At 32.8% G+C, this 10,353-nt stretch overlaps 2 protein-coding genes across 3 annotated transcripts; one reads left to right on the forward strand and one right to left on the reverse strand.

The window, feature by feature from the left end:
- Window positions 1-2,423: 2,423 nt before the first annotated feature.
- On the reverse strand, window positions 2,424-4,559 carry LOC128167488 (uncharacterized). Its single transcript, XM_052833239.1, has 3 exons — window positions 4,425-4,559; window positions 4,073-4,144; window positions 2,424-3,943 (listed from the first exon to the last, which is right to left on the reverse strand). Exons 2-3 carry the CDS (start codon window positions 4,121-4,123, stop codon window positions 2,879-2,881), a joined length of 1,116 nt encoding a protein of 371 aa, XP_052689199.1. The 5' UTR covers window positions 4,124-4,144; window positions 4,425-4,559; the 3' UTR covers window positions 2,424-2,878.
- A 47-nt stretch (window positions 4,560-4,606) lies between these two features.
- On the forward strand, window positions 4,607-10,140 carry LOC128167487 (uncharacterized). Of its 2 annotated transcripts, none has more exons than XM_052833236.1 (8): window positions 4,607-4,748; window positions 5,727-5,855; window positions 5,993-6,106; window positions 6,436-6,573; window positions 6,668-6,931; window positions 7,255-7,392; window positions 7,486-7,897; window positions 8,201-10,140. In XM_052833236.1, exons 1-8 carry the CDS (start codon window positions 4,688-4,690, stop codon window positions 8,352-8,354), a joined length of 1,410 nt encoding a protein of 469 aa, XP_052689196.1. In that variant the 5' UTR covers window positions 4,607-4,687; the 3' UTR covers window positions 8,355-10,140. The 2 variants fall into 2 exon arrangements, with proteins under 2 accessions (XP_052689196.1, XP_052689197.1); XM_052833237.1 differs by having other exon boundaries at window positions 7,489-7,897.
- The last annotated feature ends 213 nt before the right edge of the window (window positions 10,141-10,353 follow it).

Below are 10,353 nucleotides of genomic sequence, written 5' to 3' on the forward strand. Positions count from 1 at the left end.
CTTTGCATTATCTGTGGTGCTTCAGTTTTGGTCCAGAAGAATAACGGTTTGATCTTCTAAGAAGTTATCTTTGGTGGCAGCTTTGTTGTTTAAGGGATTTGACTCAATTTAAGCTAAAAGGGACACTTGTATATAATAAAAGAATTGACCTATAAGAGAGATTGACTTCCCGAAGAAAAAAAATCACATTTAAAAATCAAATTTTATTTGACATTTTCTATCGTACATATTTCTAAATTTTTCGAATTTGCATTTTGAAACCCATCATGTTGCCTTTGCAAATTTATCCTTATTATTCGAAGTTGGCTAAAACAGCATTTTCTCAGTAAAATGGCATTTGGGCCTGCCCTTAAAAAAATCTTAGACATTTTATAGGTTTTGTTCATATGAATAAATTAAGATAGACTTTTTTAGGGGCAGCCCAGTCTTGGTGTCCAAATTTACAACAACAACAAAAACAACAACAAAAACAACAACAACAGCAACAAAATTTCGGAAACTTTTTCTATCATAGTGGTTTATATTTACATCGAATAGTGTAAGTTCTGGATAGCTCAGTAGGTTATAACCACTGGCTACATGAATGTCATACATGATGTTTTATGTGCTCTGGCTCGGTTGTTACCTTTTCTTTTTTAAAGTTAACAGCATTAAAAATCACCATTTTATTTCCTTTTTTATGCAGAATTGCGCCTTTTGTATATTCTACTTCGATCTTCTTCCTTAAATGCATATTTGCTCTTTGAATTAAAGATATCGATGAAAAAAGTATATATATACTGTAAGCGCATACTTTACTACATGTAAAAGCAATCAGAGCTATACCTTAGTGTAAGCACGCTTTGTTTGGGGACAAGAATCATTCACTATGTGTTACCAGAGACAGGTGCCACGTAATAAAAAAAACCCTCACTGTTGCGTTTGCCTTTCCAGAATATCTGTAGGAAACGTACAATTGTGGGAGAAGTAATGCAGTTGTAAAAGGACGTATAATCACTGACGGGATTAGCCATTACTTTACCTCTGTTTATATTAACTTCTGAAAATATCATGCACGTTTTGAAAAAAAATCGCAAAATCTGCGTTATCCTCTCACATTAAGAACTACATCGGGTAAATCATTTGTACCAACGAGAGACGTTTATATAAGAACTTGCATGTTAATCGTTGTGAAGTAAATAAGTTAAAATTTAAAAATATTGTATTTATTATAAACATTGCTTCTGATTAAAGCAAATGAATGTGTTTTTCTTCTTGATGCAGATCTGTTTCATAAATTTTGAATTATAATGTTCAAATTTTAAAAAAATGAAAACCCGATTTTAACGTCATTGTTGACACGGAATATGTGAGAATTTAATCATCGTAATTATGATCACATACGGGAAAATTAAATTTAAAGATAAAGTGAAAAAGCATTCATAACTCATACTGCTCGGACAACGACTGTGAAACTTTTTTCAAACAATATACATTGTGAGAACTAGAACCTAAGAGTTTACTGTGTATGGCCTAAAATTAAGAAGTGAAACGGAAATCGATATGATTTTCGTAAAGACAGAAATCAATACCGGCCCGATAGGCCCTATAGGTTAATTCTTCTGTTATATACAATTGATCCTTTTTCATTTTTTAATGTCTAGAATGGTCAATATGGATGTTTTAAATGCTTTGTCAAAATATCTAATTACAGCGAGTTACAGAGGTTAGACTTCTTTTTTTGGTAAATAAAGCTCGAGTCCTGTTATATTTTTTTTTTTTACATATGTGTTGTATTGGTGAACAAGTTTCAATCAATCTTCAGTCCGTCTATTTACTTTATATTTTTAATATCTGAGTATAATTGGGTAAATGGTATTCAAGTGTGACCAAATCAAGGGTCAGGTGTTGGCAAGGAAAATAGTGAGATAAGAAACATGTAATATCTTTTTATGGACACGTATGAAATATCAATAGAATGTTGCTTTTTGTTGTTGATAAAAATTATTCATGAACACAATTAATCCGATTATTTTCACGAGTTATTTTGTCAAAGTTAATTTCTTTATTTTTCATTACTAGTATTTGTAAACAAATGTAAGACTCGAGCTTTGTTTACATAACGACGACTTCTTTCCTCTGTATCTCGCTTGTATCTTGACTTCTAACATTAAAGTTTAGGTCAATAATTCAAACTGCACAAGTACATAAAAATGTGAAACATTGCACAAAAGTAAGCCCATCTCATACATCAGCAACACTGGCACTTTTGTAACTTCCGCTTCTCAGATAGAACAAAATTTCGTACGTTTCTTTTAAACTGTTGAGGGTCTTTACTAGTATGTTAGAAAGAAGTGCATGCAATTATTTATTTGACTGACAATATGGCAAATATGTAATCATATCACATGTACATGTATACCATTGGGTTCATTCCGAGGTTAACGGTTTTAGTTAGGTTTACATGATTTCAAATCCGGTATGCTAAACTGAAATACTATTCAAGACTAATTGCCTATATTCAGCTACATGTACGCTTGCATTATACAAATGAGTAATTCGTCCAGAGAAATCATTTGCTTTATTGGCAAAGATGACTGGAGATGATTGCCATGAAAGAATCTGTATTTGTAAATCACGATAGTCATTTTAATGAAGGAAAAGGTACAAACAAATTGAACAATGTCATGAATGTTAGTTGCTGTCTGTCAAACAAACCCAATTTACAAATGCGTTTGTTGTACTAAACTGATAACAGATAACATTGTACTAAATGAAATGAGTGTGGTTTTTTCGTTACTGGAACTGAAACTATTCATGTTATTCACCGGTAAATTTTGGGAAAATCACAGTTCTTCTTTAAATAGACAGCTCATTTCAAATACACTGGCAAATCCATCTACGAAAACTGTGAAGTTTTTGGTCTCCAACCACTTTTGACCTTGCTAAGCTTCATGATTTGTATTGGCGACAAATTGAGTTCTTGTAACTCCTCCGCAGAAAGCTGACTGATAAAAGACCCGTCCAGCTTCTCCGACTGACAGACATTGGCCATTTCCGCCAGTCCACATTTCCGGAGACAGTCCACAAGTTCTACCACACTCAACTGATTGAAGAGTTTGTCAGAAGGAAATTGTTTTACCGACGGTTCCCGTGATATCGGTACTTTTTCCCCCACCACTTTACCCACCGGTTTGATTTTGGGAGTTTCAAACGATTTTTCTTTTCCTGGATTCAAAGAAATGACCTCCGAATTCTCCATATCTACATATTCTGGGGGAGTATTGATGTTGGCTATTTTTTGCTGGGATGGGGGCTTCCAAGGTCGCGGCGATGTGTTTGAAAACTTCGAAGACGGTGGCAGGTTTGACGCAAGGAAACTGCGTGCGTTGCCGACATGGTTCGCGTTAATTTCGGCTTTAGTGCCGTTTTCTGGCACTACTCTAATATGGAATGGCTTGTTTACTAACGGCGGTTTTGAACTTGGCGGGATAAAACGTTTCTGAGTATGTTTTGGCGACGCTTTTGGATACAAGTACTCGTCCGATCCGCTGTCGCTATCCTTTCGCTCAAATAATCTTGCCTTCATTGAGACATTTGTTCTTGTTATCGGAACATCGTGTCTCCTTTCACTAGTTCCAGGAACACTAAAAGATCTCTTTCCCACCGGATAGTTCAGTTTGTTCACATTTCGCAGGGCCTGCTTTCTTTTCATATTTTTTTTGGGAAGCGTACTTATGTCTGGAGCCGGAGGAAGATTGACATCTCTCTGAAGTAGTGTAAGGTCCGGATAATTATAATCGTGTGCAGCCTCTTGTATTTCTTGATTCGACGGGAGTCTTCTGTTACCGGATTGTTTGGGACTTACGGTTCTATTTCCGTCTCCAGCTGCAGAGACAGGGCGACCTAGCTTCACCAAGAGATATGTATGGGCTCTTCTGAAGACATCGCGGACCGCTTGGAGCTATTAGAAAGAGAGAATCAAGCACTTTCTTATTGATATCCCGGAGTGCATGCATTGCTAGTATCTGAAAGCATTTAATAAATTTATACAATATTTACTTTTCGTTTTCCTTTTTGTTTTGTTTTTTACCTTGGACGATGTTGCACTTTCTTTGGTACCATCATTATCATTTCTCTCCATTTTGAAATGCTAACCCTTCAACTTTAAATAAAGAAAGATGATACAATGATCATTTAAAAAGAAACAACTAAAACTACTAGTACTAATACATTCATATTTTACACCTGTTTAAATTGTCAAAAATCATACATATAACCATAAAATTAAATATTTTATCAAAGACCAAACAAAAGGCTTCTACACGACTTCAATGGCCTGGAAAATGAATTCAATATAAATTTAATCTAAACAAGTAAAAAAAAAAAGAAAGTGAAAAGAAAGAAACAAATTAAATAAATTATTATAAAAGTTGTTTACACACCTGCATGTCTCGTGGTCCCCGTCAATAATTAGGCCACCGATGAACTTTTATTCTCCCATTACGAAGACGTTCGATAAAGTGATATAACTTGATACTGCCAGAAACGCCAATAGGATATGAATTCATGCGTGGAGACCGTGTCCGACACGCGAGGCGGATGTTGTTGTGTATCGCGGGCTATTTTTACACATGATATTGGTGTCCAGTATACTTAAAGGGTAAAGTTACAGGACGCAGATCCAGAGAAGAGAAGAAGAGTAACCATGAAGTATCTTCAGATTTTCGTTATTTCGCTACTAATAGCTCTCTCTTTAGCACAAAGAGGTAAGTATTTTACAAATTACTATATTATCTTTTTAGGAAAGGAAAACTAATAAATAAGTTTTTAGCGTAATATCTACTAGGTAAATCATGTTAATCATAAGGCAGTAAATAAATAAGGAAATAATTTATACATGATATAATAGAACAAAATTATCGTTTTTGGGAGTTGATTTTAATCAACTCTCCTATGCAGTTACTCAGGCAAACCGAAAGTGAAACAGTGTTTGGACCTAAGCACAAATTAACACCGCTGACAACGTTTAGTTCTAATCAATAAATTTGATGTAATGAGTTCTTAAGCATTGTTCTTCAAGGAAACTCATTTATAGATACCTTGTAAATAGTCTGACTTTAAATGGTACGAACAAGTTAGATATTTTTTGAAGTCGTACATTTTATGTATTCCTACGCCAGAGTTCAATATAAGACGTTCGGCTGTCTCCGTAAATCTCCGACAAGCATAAAGTCTCTCTTGCTTGTCGGAGATTAACGGATACAGCTGAGAGTCTGGTTGAACGAGAGTAGAGTTCAATTTTGCTTGGATCCATACAATTTCTCATAACTATTTCCATAACTAATACATAGATGGAATAATTCTTTGAATATTACACAACATGATTGATATTGGATTTTCACGAAATTCTTGTAGGATTCATATGTGCGTAATTCAAATACTTATAGGAATTTAATTGCCATGCTAAATAACAAATCATTGATTTTAAAATAAATAACAATCGATAAAATCAACTCCCGTCAGTACTTCAGTACTTTGATTAATCTTGAAACTGATTTTTTGTTTGTGATATACATATATATATATAAATATATATATATATATATATATATATATATATATATATATATATATATATATATATATATATATACACTTAAAAAAAATCTGTGATTTTTTTAGAAATACATGTATATATCAAATGATTTTAAAGGCAATATGAAACTTTTAATTTATCCTTATAGAGAGAAAAGGTGGTTTTAGGAACAAAAAGTTTCCGAGACCGCCGAAACTGTGTTCAACTGACGGCGATTGTCCAAACACAGCGACATGTCTAAATCCAGAATCGAAACCAAACGGGATTTGTGTTCCAAGTAAGATTAAAATTCACTACATTAATTTTAAAAGATTTCCAAATCATCATAATAAGGCATAAGATAAATTGAATAGGAGAAAATACTTTTATTATTATATATAATCAGCTTAATTTCCATGCATATTTGATTAAAAGAAAAAGAGGCGGACATGTTCAAAAAACTAAGAGGCTGTTCAGCGGACAGTGATTGTGAGGGCACCGAGAAATGCAAAGAAATGCCTAAAGTAGGAGTCAACATGTGCATGTCAGGTACAGAATCTTTGAGACTTAAAATGTGTCAACAGGAAGAAAAAAACAACAGAAAGACTTAAAGAGTTTGATATCTTCCCTCGTATTGAAAATGTCATAATATGATGTAGGATTTCAATATGATAATATTATATAGAAAAATATGAATACTAGTACATGGAACTTTGTGTAATGAAAGAGGTTCAGATAAATATGACACACTCGTTAACTTATATTCTCAAATGAAAATATGTTCATAAAGTAAAATATATGTGTGTAAATTGTATTGAGTAGAGCATCTCTTTTTCTTCAAAAATTATATATGGAAGCAAATTTTTTATGAATTACAGAAGCTCTAACTAAGATGCTTCAAAAGAAAGTAAGGCGCCTTCCTGGGGTACCAAAGTCGTGTGTGTCTGAGAGCGACTGTTCTGGAGCTGCCAAATGTGTGGACTTCCCAAAATTTAACAAACGGTTGTGTCTTGTCGGTAAGTATTATAAAACAGAAATATATTCAGCACATGTACATCAAATAAGAACATACATTAATTAAAATTGCACGGGGCTATCTTTATTCTTCAGAAGATCGACACTTGCACAAAATGTTGATGATAATTCACCAGAACTTTGAGGTGAAAGACAAGGATAACCTAGGTATCGATGACAAAAAAGAGAAAGATGGCAAAGATAACAAAGACAAGGATTCGGTTGTGGATTTCGACAAGAAGAAGAATATGTTCAAGAAGATGATATCTGAACTAAGAGGCTGTTCAGCGGACAGCGATTGTGAGGGCGCCATGAAATGCAAAGAGCTGCCTAAAGTAGGAATCAACATGTGTATGTCAGGTACAGAACCTTAGAGACTTACAATGTATCAGCAGCGAAAGAAAAAGCTAAAGGTTTTGATATCGTTGATTAGATCATCCTGCGAATAAAAAATGTTATAATACGATGTAGGAATTCAGTATGATAACATTATATAGAAAAATTACCTTTTGCAGTCTGGAACCTGGTCCAGATAAAAATGATACATTCTTTTATTTGAAAATATGTTCTCAAAGGAAAAATTTCCGTAAAGTTAAAAATATGTTTAAATTGTATTGAAAAGATCATTGCTGTGATTCTAATTAAAATTGTTGATATGAAATCAAACATTTTTTTAATTACAGAGGCTCTGACTAAGATGCTCGAAATGAAAGTAGCTCGCCTTCCTGGGGTACCAAAGTCTTGTGTGTCTGAGAGCGACTGTACTGGGGCTGCCAAATGTGTGGACTTCCCAAAATTCAACAAACAGTTGTGTCTTGTTGGTAAGTACAATATAAATGAAATATATACATCACAAATACAACAAATTGGAACATACATAAATTAAAATTGTACGGGATACATTATTTCTTCAGAAGATCGACACTTGCACAAAATGTTGATGATACTTCACCAGAACTTTGAGATGAAAGACAAGGATAATCTGGGTATCGATGAAAACAAAGAGAAAGACGGTGAAGATAACAAAGACAAAGATTCGGGTGTGGATTTGGACAAGAAGACGGATGACAGTAAAAAGGACATTAACTACGAGAAGGATAACATTGACCTGTTTATTTCCGATCCACAGTTAATCAAAAGAAAAAACGATGACAGGTTTATTTCTGATCCACAATTCCGCAAAAGAAAACATGGAGATAAAGGAGAGTTCGGATTTTCTAAGTCGGACGACGAGCATCATATGAGAAATAACCCATGGAGAATGTTTTTCTTGGGAGCTTTGGCAATGACTGGAGTTGTCATCATCATGCTGACGGTGGTTATGTGGTAAGATTTTAGGAAATATCCATCCGGAGAAGCGATGGAGTTTTATTTTGAAAGTTTTCTATATTGAGGAGCGATGGGGTTTTTTTTAAAAGTGTTCTATACTATTTTTTTCCTATATTAACTCTGTATTATTATTATATATTATAGCTTTTTTATTGGTAAAGAGGAAAAGAATCTAGATTTAATTATCAATTTGAATATTTTCCTCTGTCTAGAGCTCTTAATCTAAAGAAGATTAATACAGCCTAAAAATGGTCACGACCATCTCTCGTAAGTAAATCTTTTTTTTTCTTTTTGTTACAGTTGTTTGAAATTCAGAAAGAGAAGTTTACCTGGAGATGCGGCCCCAGAAGAACAGGACACAAAAAGAAACCACTTGCGTCACAATGCCTTCTTAACAAAAATAAGCACAGTATCCCATAATCCCTACAGTAAACTCCACAACGAAAAGGTCTAAAACAAACGGAAAGCTGTTTTGAAACTCCAATGCCAATGGAACAATTTTCATAAAGATTCAAATTTGAGAAAATTTGTCATTATTTTTTGTTAACAATTCGACAGTGAATTTTAGTTATTTAATTGTTTTGTTTTGAAAAATTAAACTTGAAAAAAAAATGAATTTGGACTGTCGTTGGCAACATTGAAAAAAAATGAATTTGGACTGTCGTTGGTAGCATTAAGGCAGTTGTTTACTCAGGGTTTGAGTTCTCAAATTCGGATTGTTATAAGTTTAATTCATGAGTAAAACTTGTTCTAAACACAAAAAGTATTTATGAAATGAATTATTATTGACATTACATTCGATATTTTTTCTTTATTATGAAATTAGGCTCAAACAAAAATAGACTATTAGCCAAACAGAGGAAATTCCGACTAAATGTTGCAGATTTTGTTTTCCGCTTAAAATTTTTTGGCAGTACTCTAATATTAAAAGTTAAGACTTTATAATTTAGTCTATATAATTTTGCTTAAGTGCTGTTGGTTTTACCTCACTTAATTATTTAAAAATCAATCGAATGACACGAATTGTAAAAATATTGAAAAATACTTAAAAACGATAAAAGACACCATATCTCAAAATTTTGATCATTGACCTCATATAAATTTTATGCCAACAGAATAAAGTCAGTTTAAGAGGTTTAATACTATAAATGTTTTTGTATTATCATTCAATTTTTTGTAAAATTGGATAAAAAATGGGTAGGAATTTGAAAACTGATAGAGGAAATTCGGACTGGAATATTTTTAATAAAAATTATCGCTGAAATCTTAATGCGTTGTACCTATCTAGTGCCCCTACCATTCATAAACTGTATTTCATTTGTAATATTTTTACAATTAAAAAAATCTCAATTGTAGTGTAAATTTTTAGGGATTTTTCTTGATTTTTCAAAAAATATTCAATGGCCATAAACTCAAAAAGTAGGTCATTGACCTACTTTTTGAAGGTAAAAAAATAACACAACAATCAAAGGTCTATAACATACAATACATGGTTTTTCATTATCATCAGTGGATTTTTTTCATTCTGAGTAAACGTCATCCTTATATTAAGTTATGAAGGTCGTCAATGCTGTGTTTATATGTGCTCTAAATGACAAATATGTCATGCAGTTTTAAATAAATAATAATCATCTCGGATAAATTTGGATACGAATAACCTTGACTTTAAGATCATTCGTGTATTTCAAGATTTGTGCTGAATTTTGAAGGATCTTAGATTATCAAGACTTTCATAATATTTCAAACAGCTCTTATATATTAACGATTGCACAGTACCGATGATTACGGATATACTGTCATAACTATTGCATCTCTTCCTTACCGGGGTTTTCTGATGAGAAACTGAAAACTTGTACCACATTAAAAAAGATTTAAACAACACCCAACTTTTCTTTCTGAACATTTATTTGTGTAAGGCAAAATACAGCATACCGAAAAGCTAATATTTACACATGTCTTTAAAAGACAAAAAATCGATCCCGTGCGCTTGCTCAACAGTTTGGACAAGGGTTTTTTTTGTAGGCTTTGCCTGTTGTCCAAGATAATTAAGCCATCAATTAAATTGGTTCAATGTATAAGTTTAACATAAATTAATATAAAACAAAACAAATAATTACAACTTGCTAGTACTATATCACATGCAGCCCTAACGTTAAATCCGTCGAAATATACATAAATTCACATGCTTTTATCTAAATTCGAGCGATTTCAATTTGCAAAAGAGACTCGTGAAATACAAGTGTAAAGAGGACATTAATAAATGGTGTTAATTACATTTCTAAAGAGACCGTTCCTTGTTACCTTGCAATAACCCCTCGAATGAATGGTTAAGAGCGTTTGATGGTCGTAACCATTTTTAGACTATATTGATCTCCTTTAGGATAAGAGTTTTATATGAAAATATAGGATAATACTAAAATTATAAAACTAATATATATGGAGTTTTTCTTTAC

This window comes from Crassostrea angulata, chromosome 10 (genome assembly GCF_025612915.1).
Source record: "Crassostrea angulata isolate pt1a10 chromosome 10, ASM2561291v2, whole genome shotgun sequence".
Lineage (NCBI taxonomy): Eukaryota > Metazoa > Mollusca > Bivalvia > Ostreida > Ostreidae > Magallana > Magallana angulata.

What these genes read in the sequence shown, in the direction of transcription:
- LOC128167487 (XM_052833236.1), top strand. Translation starts at nt 4,688, where the DNA reads ATGAAGTATCTTCAGATTTTCGTTATTTCGCTACTAATAGCTCTCTCT. An exon ending in AAACGGGATTTGTGTTCCAA is followed by an intron (nt 5,856 to 5,992) that starts GTAAGATTAAAA and finishes TTTGATTAAAAG; the next exon opens with AAAAAGAGGCGGACATGTTC. An exon ending in CAAACGGTTGTGTCTTGTCG is followed by an intron (nt 6,574 to 6,667) that starts GTAAGTATTATA and finishes TTTATTCTTCAG; the next exon opens with AAGATCGACACTTGCACAAA.
- LOC128167488 (XM_052833239.1), bottom strand. Translation starts at nt 4,123, where the DNA reads ATGGAGAGAAATGATAATGATGGTACCAAAGAAAGTGCAACATCGTCC. An exon ending in AAAGTGCAACATCGTCCAAG is followed by an intron (nt 3,944 to 4,072) that starts GTAAAAAACAAA and finishes TCTTTCTAATAG; the next exon opens with CTCCAAGCGGTCCGCGATGT.